Source organism: Leptinotarsa decemlineata, unplaced genomic scaffold, assembly GCF_025532065.1.
Source record: "Leptinotarsa decemlineata unplaced genomic scaffold, Ldec_3_MD MMD2_P_RNA_scaffold_7, whole genome shotgun sequence".
In the NCBI taxonomy this organism is placed as follows: Eukaryota; Metazoa; Arthropoda; class Insecta; order Coleoptera; family Chrysomelidae; genus Leptinotarsa; species Leptinotarsa decemlineata.
Window position 1 is genome coordinate 633,542 of NW_027412534.1, and position 22,758 is coordinate 656,299.

General features: G+C 36.2%; 1 protein-coding gene across 1 annotated transcript in view; it reads right to left on the reverse strand.

The window, feature by feature from the left end:
- Positions 1-22,758, reverse strand: part of LOC111508663 (uncharacterized) — a 51,900-nt gene that overhangs the window by 20,054 nt on the left and 9,088 nt on the right. The window contains exons 3-5 of the mRNA XM_074170161.1: positions 17,578-17,854; positions 13,454-13,598; positions 3,935-4,077 (exon numbers count right to left, since the gene is read on the reverse strand). Of these exons, the coding sequence (XP_074026262.1) occupies positions 3,935-4,077; positions 13,454-13,598; positions 17,578-17,854 (565 nt within the window). The remainder of the gene's footprint in view (positions 1-3,934; positions 4,078-13,453; positions 13,599-17,577; positions 17,855-22,758) is intronic.

Genomic DNA, 22,758 nt, shown 5'->3' on the forward strand with positions numbered 1-22,758 from the left:
GTGTAAATTTCTGGAATAGTTGTTAGATATAAATCCAGAAGACTGGCATAATCTCCATCACGGTGAGGAATCCTGGTTGGCTCATTTATAACCTGAGTAAGTCCGCTGTTTATTGCAAAAACCTCCAGCTACGCAACCTTGTTCGTCGTTGATATTTTAAAATTTGAGGCATTCGACGGAATATGGAAATATCGGCACTGGGATGATTGATTTGCAGAAAGTCAATGGTGTTTGTAAGTGAAGAGATTAGTGTTCTATATTGTTTGTCACTGGGTAGTCGATAAACGCTGCATGTGAATTTAGTGATCTTTTGTGATATTATTTTGAACCACATAACAGCAAAGTTTTGGGGTTTCAGTATTTCCTCTCGTTGACAGGAGATATCGCTACGTATATTCTGATATTCTACAGTTACTTCTTAATCGGGAGTGGAAATTATAGCCAAGATATACAAAATTGACAGGGTTTGTTAAAGCACTGACTTTGGTTTCTGTGAGTGCCAGAATGTGAGGACTATTTGTTTGCAGATGTTGGTGCAATGAGTTAATACTTGCCAGTTGGCCTCTTAGCAATTGCAGGTACTATATTAGGAAGATCCTGTTGACTATCCGAGGGAGTGGTTTTTGAATAACTACTGCAGGATGATGACATTGAATCTAGTTCTTACTGCAATTCATTTTTGTTCATTTCCTGTAATATCTTTGGACGGCGGTTTTTTCCATAATATAAAAGTCTTCGATGTTTGTTTGGGTTATTATTCGTATTATTGGCACACACATACACACATCGAATATATGTAGTGTATCATGAACATTGCTAAACCAAAAAACTTTGGAGATGAGATTTGGGTTGACCGATATGATAAATGAATGTTATATCTCAACTGGATGATTTTTAATGAATTTCAAACTCACCTAGGTAGACCCAAATTTCAAGTGAGTCAGGTGTTTTTTTTTCAATTTGATCAATTCAAAAGTTCCACATTTCTAATTTTTGATCGGCAAAATATACATAATTCCTCGTTTTGACTATGACGTTTGCATAGTATCGGCTCATATTGTGGAGAAAGATTTGATTTATTATTGATTTTTGTACAGGATGTTACATGCTTGATGCGTCCACCCTCTGAACTCTTCCGTAAAATGGTTATGGTCTACCACTATGTCTATGTCGTTTCCTTCAATTTATTCCTCGCATACATGACATAGCTTAGCTGAATAACCATTGAATGAATGAACAGTCATGGATATTATGTGACGTATATTTTATACTTATTCGATTTCATTAGAGGGTAGATGATGTGTTATGAAAAAAGTATAACAGTCTATTGCAAATAACTACTACTAAAACAGTTTTTGTTGAACTTCTTTGACGGAGAAATGCCTGAAAGCGGTTTCGATATCTACCACAGGAGTCTCAAAGCAATGATTCGAGGATTATTGAATGAAATTCATGTAGTATCAGGTCTAAAAATTTCCTTTAATTTCTCATTCGAATGAACGTCCACCCACACAGAATTTTCAGAATGGAATGACACCAAAAATGAAAAATTTCGTGAATTTTGGTAGAAATCTGTTTCATTAGCTTCATCTACCTGCTCCCCTCCATTTTTTTAAATGTAGCATCATAATCTAAAGCGAAGGTTCACATAAACACTATTTGAGAATCGCGTGCCCCCCTATGTAGACCAAAATCAAATTTATTCACTACATCATTCCAATCTCACTAACGATTTCCACACGTAACGATCCCATCGGGGTTTTGTAGCGGCCACTTCCCAAATTACGCCAATTTTCACGAAAAACGTTATTGTGACGTCAGATTTTTCAAGAATTTCCAGGGCGAATTTACAAGATAGCCAGAATGTTATTTCCACTCAATTCAGAAAGCACAATTAACAACTTCAACAGGAAGCATAATTTAAATCCAAAAACCGTGTCCCTTCACAACCTCCTTGGCAGGAAAGTTATCGAACTGAAGTTTTCCTGTCGAGAAGAATCGTGCTTGGTTTTACTAATCGAATCGAAGAATTGATCCATTCAGCAAGAAGAAATCGTCAAAACGATGTCAACTCGCGCAATGGAATGATGTCAAAGAAAACTTGATAATATATTTAATTGAATTTGAAATGAAAAGTAATTTGTTCACAATGAAGACTTCGAAAATATACAGAGTGTTTAGAACATTCAGAAGAGACACATAAGATACAGGACAGAAGAAAATTAAGATATTCAAAGTTTCGCATAAATTGGGAGCTGTCAAGTAGCTCTACACAAAAGTGTTCGAATGGTGTCCTGCAGAAAATAATAATGTGATAACCTGTAAATTGTTGACTAATGAAACATAATAGATAATAGACTGTAATATTTTCAATACTCTTTGTTTATGAATTGTTCATTTAATACATCAAACATAATTTTGTTTGGTAAATTTTCGTTTTGAGGGCAACCGGCGATTTTGAAAAATTTTTTGAGTGTACTTAGTATTTTGATGCGTAGATTACGACTACAAAAGAAAAAAGCGGCGCTCTCCCTTATTTACGAAGTTACGGACTTCAAAGTCAAGAAAAGGGCAACTTTTCAGCCTTTTTTTTCAAAAGATACACTATTTGAAAACACAAGCATTCATTCAACAAAAATGTTAAAAAATGTAGGGAGCTGCTTTTTAGTTATATATCTCTGTATTTTACGTTTTTAAGGTTAATGGCATAGTTGGTATGACTGTTGCTGTCAATATTCCTAAAGTAATTCAAATGTTCTTTGCCTTCATTCTTTATATCGTAAAGTGGTTTTTGGTGGTGTATTACGAATTTGAAATAGTTGGCGACGGCAAATACCAACCGCTTTTTTCTGAAATATCACTAGCAACTAACCTAGAAATAGGAAAATGTCACCAGAAGAAGCATTCGTTTTTAAATTGAGTTTTTTATAAGAAAAATGTTGATTGTTGAATTGAAAAGTGTCAATTAAGGAGGAATAACGTGTAAAGGTGACCTATGTAGTAAATAAATGCTTGTATTTTTATATGGTTTATCTTGTGAAAAAGAAGGCTGAAAAGTTGTTTTTTTTCGAACTTTGAAGGGCCGCAACTTTGTAAATAAGGGAGGTGGCCGATTTTTTCTTTTGGATTCGTAATTTACGCATCAAAATACGTAAGTACACTCAAAAATTTTTTCAAAATCGCCGGGTGCCCTCAAAACGAATATTTACTTTTCGTTTTCTTCTGAAGATTCAGATTTTTGATTTCAAACTTGTTGATATTGATAACACTAAAATCTTGTGAGATTGATTGAATGTTATGTACGATCCACCATTCTGATTTGGAGTAATTCGAACCATCATTAAGCTTTATAACATATCGATAGATAGTCTATTTCGCAACTTAGTTCTTGTGATATATTTTGGAAATCAGAACCGAAATACATTGATGCGGTATGCATCAGATGCTCCCGGAAATTGAATTCTACTAATATAAACTGCATTTATGCTAGGTGAACAAATTAATATGATTGGCTAATTTCAATTGTCCTATGGCCCCTTAACTTTTACTCGTTTATTTTTGTCATTACAAAAATAATATGAGACAAAACTTTCCCAAAAATAACTCTACAATTATAAAACCCCCATAAAATTCCATCCTACTCATTTACCTGCTAAATTTGGTGGGAAAACTTCTGCGTTGGAAATCTTGTGACGTAGCTGTTGAAGTGGCGGGGGAATTCAGTAACATGCAGGTCATTATTATTCAACGTGCACCAACATTTGGTGAAATGATATTGATCCATGCATACTGAATGAAAATAAACGTGCAATATGTTCACGATTTGACTGAAAAACTTTGTAGTTTGATACTGATTTATTGTTACAATATGTCTAGATTCCCAGTTTGAAGCATGACAGAAAACAGCCACTTTATTATAATTTTTATAACGTACTGACACTCCTTCTTCTTTTGACGTCTTTGCAAGCACTCCTCTTCACGAAACGAAACAGTGCATCAATAATGTTAGCTGGTGTAGATTCTTCGCAATTTTCTTCTAAGTCCTTGACAATGCAGTTTTGAATGGAAGTTATATCACTGAAAAAGGGTTGAGGTTAATGTTTTGTTGTTGCTGGCTGCACTTATCTCATTCAGGTTTGAAATATATGTTTCACGTTTAACGAATTACTTTATCTCAGATAACGCTTAGATAACTAAACGGAGGTGTGAATTGCATTCGTTAGAGTATTGAAGTAACTTACCCCTACATTAGAAAGTGAAGTAAACTATGAAAAGATTATCCTGAATGGTAAATGACATAAAAACCAATTTTAGAAGCATACTAATTTTATATTTCACCTTATACAGTGTGTCTCACTTCTCATGGAAACACCCCCGTATCTTCCGTAATATTCGAGGTAGAATTATGAAACTCTCTGGACTGATAGAAATGCTCAAAATGCACCTACCACCTGAATGGGGTTGTTCAAAGTGATATACACTGTCCGCCACTCGCGATGGAACATCCCATTTTTACGGTAAAACATATTAGAGGGCAAAATAGGCTCAACATTCCTTCAGATTCGTGATCAGGACTACCAACTCACTACGAATACACTTTTTTCCTGAAAAAATTTCAGTCCTGAAAAATCCGAATTTGTTTTACTTCTCATGGAAACACCCCCGTATCTTCCGTAATAATTGAAGTAGATTTTTTTTTCGGTTTTGTCATCAAAACATGAACGAAATTGCTTAAGAGAAACTAGACTTTTGTTTTCACATAAATAATTAATTTTTTATTCTGTTGTCAGAAAAGTTATTCCTTCTCAATGAGAGAGAAAATGGTAATTTTGTAAGAGGAACGGAAACATGTAATCAGTGAGGTTTTAGGATGGTTAATGTCAGTTCATATTATCATTTTCCCATCATTTACAAAAAAACAAGGATATTTTGTGGCGAAAAATGTAGTTCAAAATTCTTTCGAAATACTACTTTCAAAATCACATTTTCAATTGAAAAACAAAACAATCAATTTTCTGGAAAAGAGTGTATTCGTAGTGAGTTGGTAGTCCTGATCACGAATCTGGAGGAATTTTGAGCCTATTTTGCCCCCTAATATGTTTTACCGTAAAAATGGGGTGGTCCATCGCGAGTGGCGGACAGTGTATATCACTTTGGCCTACCCCATTCAGGTGGTAGGTGCATTTTGAGCATTTCCATCAGTCCTGAGAGTTTCATCGTTCTATCTCGAATATTACGGAAAATACGGAGGTGTTTCAAAATGAGAAACTGCAGGTGTTTTGTCCGTGTTTTTGTAAACAGAGTTGGCTATGTAGAAATGGTCGGCGACAACAACAAGCAACTGTTGACTTCATGTGACATTATAACATTATTTAAAGTGGTAATCTGTGGTGGGTATAACTTTCGATGATCTCAGTTCTCCATTCTTTCCTATGTCATCATTTATCAAATTTTTCACATATACTCAGTGGGCATACTTAAAGACTGGCCATGATTCAAATCATCTAAAGAACAATTCGTTCAGGACAGTTTCAATTACCTACACTGTAGGTTAATGGACTGACACTTATCAACAAACAACAGGTTTGTCATCTCCCCATCTGCCTGTCAACGAGGTAATCAACCGCATATCCGAAATTTGCCCAATTCCTCGTACAAGGAAAGAAAACTTTCATATATACTCAATGGGCATACTTAAAGACTGGCCATGATTCAAATCATCTAAAGGAATAATTCGTTCACGACAGTCTCAATTACCTACACTGTAGGTTAATGGACTGACACTTATCAACAAACAACAGGTTTGTCATCTCCCCATCTGCCTGTCAACGAGGTAATCAACCGCATATCCGAAATTTGCCCAATTCCTCGTACAAGGAAAGAAAACTTTCATATATACTCAATGGGCATACTTAAAGACTGGCCATGATTCAAATCATCTAAAGGAATAATTCGTTCACGACAGTCTCAATTACCTACACTGTAGGTTAATGGACTGACACTTATCAACAAACAACAGGTTTGTCATCTCCCCATCTGCCTGTCAACGAGGTAATCAACCGCATATCCGAAATTTGCCCAATTCCTCGTACAAGGAAAGAAAACTTTCATATATACTCAATGGGTATACTTAAAGACTGGCCATGATTCAAATCATCTAAAGGAATAATTCGTTCACGACAGTCTCAATTACCTACACTGTAGGTTAATGGACTGACACTTATCAACAAACAACAGGTTTGTCATCTCCCCATCTGCCTGTCAACGAGGTAATCAACCGCATATCCGAAATTTGCCCAATTCCTCGTACAAGGAAAGAAAACTTTCATATATACTCAATGGGCATACTTAAAGACTGGCCATGATTCAAATCATCTAAAGGAATAATTCGTTCACGACAGTCTCAATTACCTACACTGTAGGTTAATGGACTGACACTTATCAACAAACAACAGGTTTGTCATCTCCCCATCTGCCTGTCAACGAGGTAATCAACCGCATATCCGAAATTTGCCCAATTCCTCGTACAAGGAAAGAAAACTTTCATATATACTCAATGGGTATACTTAAAGACTGGCCATGATTCAAATCATCTAAAGGAATAATTCGTTCACGACAGTCTCAATTACCTACACTGTAGGTTAATGGACTGACACTTATCAACAAACAACAGGTTTGTCATCTCCCCATCTGCCTGTCAACGAGGTAATCAACCGCATATCCGAAATTTGCCCAATTCCTCGTACAAGGAAAGAAAACTTTCATATATACTCAATGGGCATACTTAAAGACTGGCCATGATTCAAATCATCTAAAGGAATAATTCGTTCACGACAGTCTCAATTACCTACACTGTAGGTTAATGGACTGACACTTATCAACAAACAACAGGTTTGTCATCTCCCCATCTGCCTGTCAACGAGGTAATCAACCGCATATCCGAAATTTGCCCAATTCCTCGTACAAGGAAAGAAAACTTTCATATATACTCAATGGGCATACTTAAAGACTGGCCATGATTCAAATCATCTAAAGGAATAATTCGTTCACGACAGTCTCAATTACCTACACTGTAGGTTAATGGACTGACACTTATCAACAAACAACAGGTTTGTCATCTCCCCATCTGCCTGTCAACGAGGTAATCAACCGCATATCCGAAATTTGCCCAATTCCTCGTACAAGGAAAGAAAACTTTCATATATACTCAATGGGTATACTTAAAGACTGGCCATGATTCAAATCATCTAAAGGAATAATTCGTTCACGACAGTCTCAATTACCTACACTGTAGGTTAATGGACTGACACTTATCAACAAACAACAGGTTTGCCATCTCCCCATCTGCCTGTCAACGAGGTAATCAACCGCATATCCGAAATTTGCCCAATTCCTCGTACAAGGAAAGAAAACTTTCATATATACTCAATGGGCATACTTAAAGACTGGCCATGATTCAAATCATCTAAAGGAATAATTCGTTCACGACAGTCTCAATTACCTACACTGTAGGTTAATGGACTGACACTTATCAACAAACAACAGGTTTGTCATCTCCCCATCTGCCTGTCAACGAGGTAATCAACCGCATATCCGAAATTTGCCCAATTCCTCGTACAAGGAAAGAAAACTTTCATATATACTCAATGGGTATACTTAAAGACTGGCCATGATTCAAATCATCTAAAGGAATAATTCGTTCACGACAGTCTCAATTACCTACACTGTAGGTTAATGGACTGACACTTATCAACAAACAACAGGTTTGTCATCTCCCCATCTGCCTGTCAACGAGGTAATCAACCGCATATCCGAAATTTGCCCAATTCCTCGTACAAGGAAAGAAAACTTTCATATATACTCAATGGGCATACTTAAAGACTGGCCATGATTCAAATCATCTAAAGGAATAATTCGTTCACGACAGTCTCAATTACCTACACTGTAGGTTAATGGACTGACACTTATCAACAAACAACAGGTTTGTCATCTCCCCATCTGCCTGTCAACGAGGTAACCAACCGCATATCCGAAATTTGCCCAATTTCCCTACTAATGCCTACACATATGTGGAAAGTTTTCTAGTTTGTTTCCCGGAGGTTTCTGTAGTATAAATATTATTCAAGGTATGAGACCCATCGTTTTCAAAATCTATTTTCCTATAATCGGAACAACTTTCCCCATCAGACAAATTCCATTTATGAACAAAGTTACTTATACGTGACACCTTATTGTTGAATCCATTACTTTCCTATAAGGTGTATGTTGAAATTTCGCGGGCCCAGAAGGTGAGGATAGGTCAGGTCCAAAGTGAGTGGGTCTATTAGACCCTCCACCGCACCCCGTGAGGGTTTATTGTGGCTCACAGCTATTCACATTCGACCAAATAAACCACGCTTCTCAACGAAGCCGTTCAGTTTGTATGGTGATTTTGGTCTTTCAAGTCAGATGGTAAGAGGTCAGAAGGTTAGAGTACGGCTCTGCCGAACTCTAAAAACCTGATTCGGTCCCCTGTAAGAAGACCTGTTAGACATCGTAGTAAATTAATAGAAACATGGTGTAAGGAACACTCACTGTCGATCAATCCCAAGAAGACTGAGATGGTCCTTTTCACCAGGAAAAGGAGTTTAACGGGCTTAAAACCTCCCGAAATCTTCAAAAGCGAACTAAACTTCTCTGAAGAGGTGAAATACCTTGGTACTATCCTCGACAAGAAGCTAACATGGAACTCTCATCTACAGAGTAGAGCAAAAAGAGCATACGTGGTTTATGAGCAATGTCGGAGGACAGTGGGACGGACGCGCATGGGGTCTTTCACCCCGTTTGGTCGCCTGGATCTACACTGCAATAATATGTTTACGTATGGAACCATTGCATGGGGACCGAAAGTTCTACAAGCAACGGTCATCCAAAAATTATATCAAATACAGCGACTGGCTTGTTTAAACATCACAGGAGCCATAAGAACAACACCAACCGCGGTAATGGAATAAATCACGGGTCTGACCCCTCTGAATCTGTACGTTAAAGAGGTTGCGTTAATGGCCATGGTACGATTGCTCACGGCTGGTGTGCACCTCGAAGTAAGAATGGTCAATTGAGGCTGGGTCTATGGCGGGAAGCGCAATTGAACCCAGGTTTGTGTTTAATAAACCCTACAAAATACAAATTGAGCAGAACACAGAGTCAGATGCTAAAAATACAATACGCATTTATACAGACGGTTCAAAAACCAAAGAAGGCTCAAGATGTGGAGTGTACTCCAGATCACTAAGCCTAAGGATTAAGTGGGGAATGGGAAGAAATACCAGCGTGGTCCAAACAGAACTGGCTGGTATCTCAATCGCCACAAAAGAAATAACCAAGGAAGGAATTTCTGGCAAAAACATAACAATTTGCACTGATAGCAGACAAGCACTATTAGCCTTGAACAGACAGCGTGTTACCTCAGGGCTAGTACTAGAGTGCCTCCAAGATTTAGCCAAAGCCTCGATAGATAATAACATTATCCTGAGGTGGGTTGAAGGGCATGACAGGAGTAAAGGTAATCACATTGCCGACTCTTTAGCCAAGGAAGCTGCTGGACTAAGAATTTTAGGACCCAGTGGCACCCACGGCCTGATGACTTCAACAATTGCGGAACTAGTCAAATGTTACACCCATGCTCAATCCTTGAAGAGATGGGATGGAATCGAAGGATGTAATCTTGTCAGGAACACCTTGGGCGATCCTGGGAAGCTGGCGCCGAAGAAATATCTGGCGATGACCAGGAAAAATCTAGGCCTTATAGTAGGATTTCTGGCTAGCCATTGTCAACTGAGGAAACACCTCCATAATATGGGGCTAGCGGACACACCTCTATGCAGGATGTGTGAACAGGAAAGTGAGACTGTCAGGCATGTCCTGTGTGAGTGCCCGGAGTTATCGTCAATAAGAGAGTGTGTGTTCGGCGAGTCTTAGCCTACACCTGCCGATATAAAGGAGATGTCTCCCAGCGACCTGTCCACCTTCCTGGAAAGGACAGGATGGACGATGTCCTAGGAGGACAACTCCTCGGGAGTATCAAGTTCGAATGGTGAATAAACGCTGTGGAGTGAGCCAATCCTGAAAGATTCTGTCAGAAGTTCATAAATCTTCTTGCCATCTAGGTGTTCAATCTTTATTCGGCAAAGCCTAAAGCGATGAAGCTGCTTGCAGCACCCTCCGTTGCAAAGGAGTCAGCAGCCTCATTGCCTTCCAGGCCAGTATGGCCAGAAATCCAGACGAGAGACAATCTGTTAAGTCATCCTATCGAGGAGAGTCGTTTTTGGCGATTTGCTACAAATTTAGACGTTGCTCGGTAGGAGCCAAGAGCTTCCAACGCCGCTTGACTGTCCGAGAATATTTTTATTGACTTGTGTTTGAGGTTGGATTCTTCCAATCTCTGCGTACACAATTCAAGAGCGTAAATTTCCGCTTGAAATACAGTAGCATAGGTTCCTAGGCAGGTTGATATCTCTGTCCTGGGTCTGCGACTAAAACACCTACACCAGAACCGGAAGGTATTTTTGATCCATTTGTGAACCAACCACTATCTGCTCTTAATATTTTTTCCTCCCGGAGGATCCAGTACTCTCTACTCGAGAACAGTACTTTATAAAACAGTTCGTAGTTGACAGTTGGAAGCATAAAGTCAGAGGTCATTTCCAGAATGCTATGACTTCCAAAGTCAACCAACAGTTTGTTGCACTCTACATTAAATTGATTTGTGCAATTGGCAATGTGTACAAGTATATATGCAGTCTCCAGATAAATGTGGAGAGGAGGTAGATCTGGAAGGATCTCCATGGCCGCTGACGGTGTGGTACTGATGCTACCACTGATGGCCAGACAAGCCTGTCTCTGTAAGCCAGAGACCTTCCCATGGGCCGTTTTCTGAAAAGCCTTCGGCCACCAAGCAATTTCACCATAAGTGATCATTGGTCTGACAGTCTTCACATAAATCCAATGAATTTGTTTGGGACCTAAACCTCAAGTTTTACCACAAATCTCTCGACATGTCCATAAGGACAGTCTGGCTTAGTGTAAAACTTTTTCCAAGTGAGCTTTTCAGGTGAGTTTTTATCAAGGACAATACCAAGTTATTTTACCTCCGTTTCAAATGGAAAGACCTCACCATTGAGGGTTAGTGGCGTTAGATCGTCTAATTGTCTCCTCCTGAAGAGTCAAGACCAGAAATAGCATGCCAACTCCGATCAAATGTCAAGGTTTTGTTCACTGTTTTTTTAAATAAATGTGGCGTAGTTCATCAGGAGTTTCTTCGACTAGGTACTATAAAATTCCCAGTGAAAAAGTTACTCAACGACAATATAGTTCACCATTTCAGATATTTTTGTATACTTATACCAATCATGAAAATATTCATCCATGAATATTTGAGTGGAAATTAACTTATAATTTCATTTATTTTTAAAATCACGTTACTCCCAAGCAACCTCTTCATCGCCTACGTTTTTAGGTATTTATGGGTCATTTCTATTTCAGAAATTGTACTGAATCAGTCTTATTTCATCAGTTCGGACTTCCATTGCCTAATATAAATTGATTTGAAAACCCTGAAAAAACAATTGAAAATTAATAAGATTAACCGAAAATAACAATTTTATTAGACAAAAAAACTGAAATTGCAAAGAAATAACATACAAGCAACAACCAAACAAATAAAAATTGAAATATTAATGAAAGCTGAAAAATAAAAATTATTAACATTAACAAAAATGAAAAATAGTTATCACCCGAAGACGATTGTGGATACTAACAATCGGAACGTCGTGACATAACTTGGTTTGAAATCTTTTAATTTTTATTCATTTTTAATAATAATAATTTTTAATTTTTATTTTTCAGCTCTCATTAATATTTCAATTTTTTTTGTTTGATTGTTGCTTGTGTGTTATTTCTTTGTAATTTCAGTTTTTCGTTTGATAAAATTGTTATTTTCGGTTAATCTTATTAATTTTGTAATTGTTTTTTCAGGGTTTTCTAATCAATTTATAATGGGTGTTTTTTATAGAGGTATAGAACTTTAAGTTGGCATTACTTTTCAAGATGGCGACCGGCTGTCAAGTGATTTATTCTTAGTTTGGTTTGGCAATTCATCATGAATAGACTCACGCCTGAACAACGCTTGCAAATAGTGCAATTTTATTTCGAAAATAATGGTTCTGTGCGGAAAACGTATCGCGCACTACGTCCATTTTATCGTCGACAAAATCGTCCATTAGAGCAGTTAATTCGATTAACCATGGAACGTTTTCGCACCACGTTTACTCTTATTGATAACTCGCATCCCCAGAGACGCCGTACGGTGCGTACAGAAGAAGCTCTTGCTGCTGTACAGCGTAGCATTGAGGAAGACCCGGAGGAGTCCATCCGCCATCGAGCACAGGAATTGGATCTGTGTCCATCCACTTTATGGAAGATTTTGCGGAAGGATCTTGGTTTGCGTGCTTACAAAATCCAACTCGTGCAGGAATTGAAGCCAAACGGTCATCAAGTAGGGCGTAGATTCGTCGAATGGGCCCAAAACGAGATTACCGTTGTTCCCAATTTTCATAAGCGAATTTTGTTTAGCGATGAAGCGCACTTCTGGTTGAATGGCTACGTCAACAAACAAAACTGTCGCATTTGGAGTAAAGGTAATCCTCAAGTGTATGTCAAAACATCGTTACATCCACAAAAACTGACTGTTTGGTGCGCTTTATGGGCTGGTGGAATCATTGGTCCGTACTTTTTCAAAAACGATGGTGGCCAGAACGTTACAGTCAATGGTGATCGGTATAGAGCCATGATTACTGACTTTTTCATTCCTGAATTGAATAACCATGATGTCCAGAAGATGTGGTTTCAACAAGACGGTGCAACATGCCACACAGCTCGTGCCACAATAGATTTATTGAAAGACACGTTTGGTGACCGCCTAATTTCACGTTTTGGACCTGTGAATTGGCCTCCAAGATCTTGTGATTTAACACCGCTAGACTACTTTCTGTGGGGCTATGTAAAGTCATTGGTCTATGCGGATAAGCCACAAACGCTTGACCATTTGGAAGACAACATTCGCCGTGTTATTGCCGATATACGGCCACAAATGTTGGAAAAAGTCATCGAAAATTGGACGTCCAGATTGGACTACATCCGCGCCAGCCGTGGCGGTCATATGCCAGAAATCATATTTAAAATGTAATGCCACAAGATTATCTTTCGGATAAATAAAATTCATGTCAATCGAATAATCCATCGTTGTTTTATTGCAACTTAAAGTTCTATACCTCTATGAAAAACACGCTTTATTATATTAGACAATGGAAGTCCGAACTGATGAAATACACCACGTAACATTGTCAGCCACCTTCAAACAATCAGTTGTCTTATTATTATGTTTTCAGGTAACTAATACAAAGTCTCCACTTACTCGCATTTTTTTTTGTCAATGGTTAAACTGTGAATGGATTCTGGGGCGAAAGTTGCAGGGTTGAACTTGATTGTTTGATTCAAACAGTCCTTGATACCTTCAAACCGTGATTTAATGCATGTCACTCCTCCTTCTGCTACGAACACTGAAAATAAACAAATATATAAGCGACTACTATGAGAATAATAGAATATGTGAGAATGAATTTCGGTTTCAACTCGTTGATGAGTTAACAGGAAGCTCTGAAAAAATGTTCCTGGGGTTTCCATAGTCTGGCTTTTATAACAATTCGCTGTCTTATTTCAAAAGCTGAACATCGTGCTTAGTGAAAACCAACCCACAACAATTTCATAGTCCCACCATCATCCCCCTCAGTTAAATTCTATCTTGAATTATGTCATACATACATTCATTAGACACAATCACAACCATGATAGATCCAAGAAACAGAACAAACTCAAAACCTCCCTTCGCCAAAACGAAAAGCAACTTAAATACGAGCAAAAGCCGGAGGACCTCAGATCTTGCTTGAAAGTAGGCAAATGGAGACCCTTGCGAAGAAGGCCAGTGACGAAACCTGGAGAACGTGCAGGTCCACATCTCGGTGTCAAGTCACAGGATCCTCAAAGTGTGTTTCTATTCGAGGAGTATCAAATGGAGACTTCACTGTAGTCGAAATCAAAAGCACCATCAATGAAAAACTCAGGAGTCAAGAACTCAGTTTATTAAAATTATTTCTACTATTTTCAGAATGCTCTTGATGCTATACAGGCCATTTCTTTTATCATGTGCTAACATTGTTATATTATAGACCGTAACAGATACGAAGACTATTGAATGGGAAAAAAGATAACTGTCATCGGGAACAATACAATGGTCGAAAAAAATTTACTGGGACTTTTGCCCTCCTCGAGTTAAACGGAGAATACCAAAAATGCTGTTTTTCGTTCTTTTTTCGAATGAAATTGTTATTTCGTAGAGTATAAAAAAATGGAAAAGGAAATGTTTTTGTATTCGAAGTGTACTATTTGATAAAACGTTTCGTGTCAATATGGCCACCATCAACTTTGTTTAAAATGCGGTCCTGCCTTTTTTATTACAGATATTGATAAAGCGATAAATTCACAATCTAAGGGTATACAACATTTGTTATTTTTATAGCGTTTCATTTGAAATAACCACCATTATCAGTGACAACAATCAAACAGAAAAACAATTTATTTCATCATGAACTTCTGGAGAAAAATGAAACCAATACGGAAAATCAAAGCTACATGGCAATCTACATTAAATGTTCGAATTGACGACCTCTTTGTTGTGAATGCTGTGGCAATTTTCTAGCATAACAGATGTAATACTAATACATGCATCTCTTATTTTTTGTTTGAGATGGTCGATATCTGTACTTGGTGGTGAAAAAATTATCCTTTGTGTATTCCCAGACAAAAAAATCTAAAGGAGTAAGATATGGGGATCGAGCTGGGTATTTAATTGGTCCATTGTTTTCAATCAATTTTCTTGGGGATATTGCATCTAAATGTTGTCCTACTATCGCTGCATTATGGGGAGGAGCACCCTCCTGCTGAAAATATTGTATTTCATGACGGATATTAAGTGGCAATTCATCTAAGTAGCCATCGAATTCATTGAATGGAAAATGAAGATACATTTCACTATTTAAATGATCATCGTAGAAGAAAGGGCCGAGGATGTTTGTCCCACAATTCCCAGCCAGACATTTACTCCGAACCTTTCTTGGAAATTGGTTTTCCTATGTAAATGTTCATTTGTATTATTCCACCTATAATGGACATTTCTGTTAAACCAACCATTGTTGGTGAATTTTGATTCATCCGTCCATATTATTTTTTTACAAATATTTCCAACTGCCCTATTTCTACGTCTCAACCTTTTCGCAAATCGTACTCTCCTTCCGTAATCCCTTTTATTGAGGTGATGCATTTTGCGTATCCTGTAGCATTTATATTCGTTCTTTTTCAAAATAGTTCTGGTAGATTTTACAGAAATCCCCATTTCGTGGGCAATTTCTCGTAAAGAACAATCTTGATTAGCATAATTTTTGTAACTGGCCAATCCTAAATTAAAAAAAAGAAGTTGTCACAGTGTAAATTTTTATGTGGTACTATTTGCTTAACCCATAACATTTATTTAATTCCTCACACTTCCAGTAACCACACATTTTCTTCTTTTTTTTCTGTCAAATGCACCATAGTCCCTCAAAGTTCTTTCTAATCGTCTAAACATTTTTACGTTCGTAATACGAGATTCGGATATAGCTGAACATACTCCTTGCCAATAGAGGAAGGACTGAATAGCATATTGGTCCTTTCATCATTTAAATACATCTTTGATATGTTTATAAACGTCTGACAGTTCTCAACAGATATCAGCAACACATTCATTTTTCCTGCCATAGAAACCAAGCAAAGCCTACGCGTTTAAGATGGTAAATGAATTGAGATGCTATTTGATCATATCAAATTATACAATAATCGAATTTTGACCAAAAACTGATATTTTCGTTACTTCCAGGAGATTTATAAAAATATTACGAAATATAATTGATTTGGGAGAAATAAGCATTGAAATAAGGATAACGGCGATACAAAACTTTCCAAAACGAAAAATTACGAATTTTCATTGCGTTAGGGTACCTACCTGTCGAATTTATTGGGTTGTCTGAATTAAATTTTGAAGAAGTCGAAACAATTTACAAAAGAAGTAACGACAGGACCGTAATTTAAAATTGTTGTCCCTGATAATGGCGGTTATTTCAAATGAAATGCTATAAAAATATCAAATTGTATTATGAATTTGATGATTCATCAACATTTATAATGAAAAGACAGGTCCGTATTTAAAATAAAAAGTTGATGATGGCCATGTTGACACGAAATGTTTTATCGAATATTCATTATTACATCGTCATAGAAAAAAAGAACCAAAAAATAGCATTTTTGATTTTCCCCGTACTCGAACTCGAAAAGGGCGAGAGTCCCCGTAAATTTTCTTCGACCATTGTATTGTTCCCGATGACAGATACCTTTTTTCCCATTTAATCGTTTTCGTATCTCTTACGGTTTAGAATATAGCGATGTTACCACATGATAAAAGAAACGACCTATATATTGTTGAAAAATCAGTACTGTCTATGCAGATTTACGTGTTTACTGGTGGAATTGAGAATTTAAATATCATTACCGTCCATTTTTTTGGTACCTTGGAAGATGTCTGACTTGTCCATTCAGTCCAAGTCTCCAGAAAACACTTCAGCCTCTTGGGCTTATTACGTTTATTCTCCCATTCCATCAGTCTCGTTCCCTGTACTAGTTTGTACAGGTTCCGTGTTGGATGTGTCATATTCTTCTGAGCGTAATTTTGTACGTCCATATATTGCCTGCCTCCTGTGATTCGCATAAAATGTGTAGAGCTGTTTCTATCCCTTCGTTGCATAATCTGCAGCTGAGGTCTCCGTTGTACAGCCCTATTTTATTCAGTCCTCTAAGCGGACAATGACCAGTTAGTAACCCTGTAATTATTCTGAGCCGATCCCTACTATATTGAAGTGGTTCTTTGGTTCCCTAATGAAGGTTCTACTGTGTTTGTTGCCAGATACTTTTGTCCAGTACTCTGTGTGCTCCTTATTGGTCAATGTGCTAATCTGGTTTCGTACCATTGCTTTTGGTACCCCCAGAGCTGGTTCAGGACCTATATATGAAGTTGATGATCCGCGTCTAGCGCATTCATCAGCTTTATCATTACCTGTGATTCCTGAATGCCCTGGCACCCAGTACAAAGGTAATTTGTTCCTGTTTGCAAGTTCATTCAGTTCTTCATGGCCTTCCCAGACCAGTTTTGATGTCACCTTCGGGTTTGTCAGAGCCCCTAGTGCGCTCTTGCTCTCTGTAAAAATATTGATCCGTCCATACTCAGGACAGACAAGAACAAGACATTTTATCAAGTATTCATTGGTGTTGTCATTAGTGATTATTGTAAACAGAATAAATACCAAATTAGGGGTTTACTTTCCAAAAATGACAAAAATCAGATCAAAGTTAAGCTTGAAAACGATGCTTTTGAAAAATAATATAAAGGGAACTTACTGGCGAGTCTGTCACCATCTTTAGCACAAACAAAGTCACCAAGTTGTTTCAATATGTTAGCTGTAAAATTAATGGCTTGCTTTTCATTGCTTTCTAAACAAGGTTCTAAAGCATTGTATGTTTTCCTAATACAAGCTTCCATTTCAGATCTCTTATTGCAATACTTTGCAAAAACTTCATCCATCGAACCAGTCTTCTTGGCTTCCTCGATTTCATTTTTGAATTTTTCAACATCGATTAGTTTCTTAAGGCAAGTTTCAGTTTCATTTTTGGCAACCTGAAATGAGAGAACAGAGAATAAATAATGATAATGATAATATACTACATTTTCTTAGTGAAACATGTGTAGAATTTGTCAAAAAACAGTACTTGTGAGGCACTGTTTAGAACCTTTGGTGTAGTAATGAATATTATTGGAGTTTTTTCCCAACACCAAACCGCTATTTCAACACCTTGACACGTGTCACCAATCACCAAGTGATCATCTTCAAGAGAAAGATTAAACTCCTGAAGATGATCACTTGGTGATCGAAACACGTGTCGAAGTCTTGAAATAACCGTTTGGTGTTGGGAAAAAACTCCAGTAATATTTAAAAAACAGTAGTGGAATAAATGAAAAATAGAACAAAAACTAAGAATGAAACAACACTCTTTAAAGGAGTGAAATCCATTTTTCAACAGATACTTCCTAAGACATTGTTTGAATTCTTTCAGTGTTATATATGATCCAATTTCGGCCGAAAGTTCATTGAACAACCTTTGCCCAGTCACAGTGGGTGAACTATACAGGGTGTTTCAAATTCTATCCACACCATTGGGATTTTGGAAACTATGAGAGAAAGTTCAGAAAGTATGAGAAAGTTCAGGAATTCCGGGTATATCCTGAGATATCGAGAAAAAAAAACAGAGATTTCAAAAAATGGTTTTTATTTTTTTCTGGCTGTATTTTTCGAAGGATTCGAAAATAAATTACATTGTCACTTTTCTCCTGCTACATGATGGTGTTTTCAGATTTGCTATCCGACGTTTCTTCTCCTGGCCACCATCATCAACTTTATTTTTTCTTAAGGGCGCTACATTGGATTATTTCTGTTTTGCATAGAATCATATTTTACTTTTTTGATGATGTATCATGAGTTATCATTCTTTTTTTGAAAATTGGAGATATTAAAGAAAGTAATTCTTATAATAGGCTTTAACTTTGATGTTTCTTATAATTTGACTTTCAATATGTAACACTCAATGACATTTTGTTAAGATAAGATAAGATAAGATAAAATAAGATATTTATTGACCTTTAGAAATTATAAAAATGTTTATGTGATAAATTCACAACATAATTGTGTAGGTACGTCAAGACTGAGGTGTAGATATAAAAATGTATATAAAATTTGTAAATCTATGTAAATAAGATTTGTAAAGCTGTAAAAATGAGGTAATCTTAGAAACTAGGCTTTATGTATGGTAGTACGTTAAATAGACAGTGTTATTCTTATTTATTGTTCTGTGCAATCGAAATTGGCCTTTTAATTATTTGTATGGTTGCAATACTGGTTTAGTTAGTTTCTCTGACATATGTCTAAAGTAAATGGAACTTCAAACGTCATGACATATGTCTGACATATGTCATATATGTCATGCCTGACATATGTCATAAGTTAGTAGTTGTAGAGTTGTAGATGTATCGCTCATGTTTCAATTTCATCCATGTTTTGTCTTGCTTATTTAACAAAAAATATATTAATATTGTGCAATTGGTGTTGATGTTTATTGACCTCTCAGCGGACGCTGCGTTGTGTAAACCAACTCTGCTCAACAGACAGTACTGAATATTAAATCCATATAAGGGAAAAAACATCTTCAATATTATAAAGTGGATTTACAAGAAGTGATTGTTTTACGTAGTGTTTCAACTTTTTTGTAGTGAATGTCTTCCAATCCACCGGTATAAGGTTATATAGTTTAATTGGTAGATAGTCAATCTGCTTCATTGTTTTAGTGTAGTTCACTCGAGGTAGTCTATACAATTCTTTATTGCGGGTATTGTACTTATGAATTTCACTCCCCGTAGTGTTCGCATTTTGGTTTTGGTGTATCCACAAAATGGCTTCTGTAATATACAGTGTCACACATAAAGTCCGCATCAAATGGGATTTTTTTTGTTCATCTCTTCAAGCAACTTTTGATATCTCCATTAGGTTGTGCTTTAAAAATGATGCCAAATGACATGCATATGACCGATCAAGTGATTTTTCTTCCCTGTCAAATTTGACATTTTTTCCAAAAAATGTTCAGAAAAGCAGTTATTGCTCGAAATTTAGAAAATCGGTAAAGAGAAAAGATGATTGTTTTTTCATTTTTTACCCATATACCAATTTTTAGCTCTCTAGTACAAATTTAGTTTTTTTACAGTTTTTCGAAAATTTGACATTTGCCGATTTCTCAAATTTAGCCAAACCTCAACAAAGTTAGTGCTTTATGCCTAACTTATCTTTCCAACGCATTTTTATTACCGATTGCAATTCTAAATACAACTTATTTCGCACAAATTTAGAACACCAGAAAAAATTATGCCAAAAATGATGCAAAGTTGATACAGTTTTTAAAACCAAATAAATATTTCACTTCATTTCTACTTTTTGCGAAATAGCTTGATACATAAGCATAATTAAAAAACAATATCAATGAAAAGTCAATAATTTATTCTTTACTGCACTTTTCAAACAGTTAAACTTTGATTTACTAATTACAAAAAATTACAACGCAATTAAACTAAGGGAAGGAATTATACGAAAGTAATTTCACATTGCCTAGAAAACTAAACCGTAAAAAATTCTAACAAACATCTGTTAAAATAAAGTTATAATTTAAATTAAGAACACTAAATCAAATGGAAACACATGCCTAAACCATGTAAATACCAATAGAAATACAAAATGAAAAGTCACATTTCGGTGTGCCTTCCACCACGTTCAATGCAATCAATTGTCCTTTTTGAAACATCTTCAAGTGCATTCTTTATACTACGGGGTTTCGTGCTTACAACACATTCTCGAATAACTGCCTCTAAATGGTTTATATCTCGAAAAGGTCTTTGCTCATACACCTTTTGTTTTAAGTAACCCCACAAATGTTTCCAAAAGACGCTCTTCAACCACCCTTGTAGTATGAATAGGTGCACCATCACACTGATATCACACAACATTTCTCACTTGAAGGGGCATATTATCCAAAACTTCAGATAGTTCGGTATTCACAAAGTGTAGGTAGTCCGCGGAATTTAAATTATGTCTAAAAAAGTATGGTCCTATAATTTGATCGTTTAATATGCCACACCATACATTCGTCTTAAAGAATATTGATCTCGACATTCGATTACGAAATGTGGGTTTTCTTTTGCCCACCGCCTGCAGTTTTGCGAGCTCACAACGCCATTTGAAGTGAAGGTCGCTTCATCTGTCCATAAAATTTGATAAGGAAAATGATAATTTTCTTCTTTTTCCCCTTGAAACCAAAAAAAAAAAATACAAGCGCATATCTAAGCCCCTTTCTTTTAATGTATTGAGAAATTTCGGTTTATAAGGCGTAAATTTATTTTTGTGTAAAATACGTCTTACACTCTCTTGGTTAACATCTGTTCTATCTGCAATATCTTGAATACTTGTTTTTTTATGTTCTACGACATCCAAACATATTTCAAATTCCACTTCTTCTGAATGTCTAGAAGGCTGATGTGCTTTTCTGAGATTACTCTCAACCGAGACAGTATGATTTAAACTTAGCTATTATCCTACTAACTGTTGACTGATGAATATTTCTTGCAGGATGTCTGGCATTGAAAATATCAGCTACTTGTCGGTGACCGGTATTCTCGCCGCATATTGAAACAATTTCAATTTTCTCTTGAAGATTCAGCATTTTTAACAACACACTAGACAACGAATAAACTATTTCAAATCTAAAACTGATACACTATTTTGAGTTATTCAACAAATGTCATATGACAATAAAATATTTTGTTTATTCAGTTCAGTTCAATTGTTTCCACAGTACCCTTAGTTTAATTTCGTTGTAATTTTTCGTAATTAGTAAATCAAAGTTTAACTGTTTGAAAAGTGCAGTAAAGAATCAATTATTGACTTTTTATTGATATTGGTTTTTAATTATGCTTATGTATCAAGCTATTTCGCAAAAAGTAGAAATAAAGTGAAATATTTATCTGTTTTTAAAAACTGTATCAACTTTGCATCATTTTTGGCATAATTTTTTCTGGTGTTCTAAATTTTTGCGAAATAAGTTGTATTTAGAATTACAATTGGTAATAAAAATGCGTTGGAAAGATAAGTTAGGCATAAAGCACTAACTTTGTTGAGGTTTGGCTAAATTTGAGAAATCGGCAAATGTCAAATTTTCGAAAAACTGTAAAAAAACTAAATTTGTACTAGAGAGCTAAAAATTGGTATATGGGTAAAAAATGAAAAAACAATCATCTTTTCTCTTTACCGATTTTCGAAATTTTGAGCAATAACTGCTTTTCTGAACATTTTTTGGAAAGAATGTCAAATTGGACAGGGAAGAAAAATCACTTGATCGGTCATATGCATGTCATTTGGCATCATTTTCAAAGCACAACCTAATAGATATCAAAAGTTGCTTGAAGAGATGAACAAAAAAAATCCCATTTGATGCGGACTTTATGTGTGACACTGTATATACATGGAAGTGTTAAAGTTTGCATTTTAATGAACAATGGTTTGGCATGTTCCCTTGGTCCAGCCTTAGCCATAGTTCTAAAATTTTTTTTTTTATTTATTATTAACTGGTAGCACGCTGAGCTTGTGCCCCATAATAAAATCCCATACATTAAGTGGCAGTGAACCCTACCGTAGTATACAGTTTTCAGCACTTCAATTGATACTATTTCTCTGATATTTCTAAATAAAAATTGACTTCTGGACAGCTTTTTTTGCAATTCCTGAATGTTTTCTTTCCAGTTCAGGTTGGAATCTATGTGAAATCCTAGTATTTTGACTGATGAATCATTTGCTGTATTTTTTGAGAAAGTTATTTCTTTAGTTTTGTTTTTATTCAGAGATAAAATATTTGCGTTGAAGTAAGCTTCAACTCGTGACAGTGTCTCACTTGACATTCTATCGATCTCTTCTAAATTCCTGCTTCTGA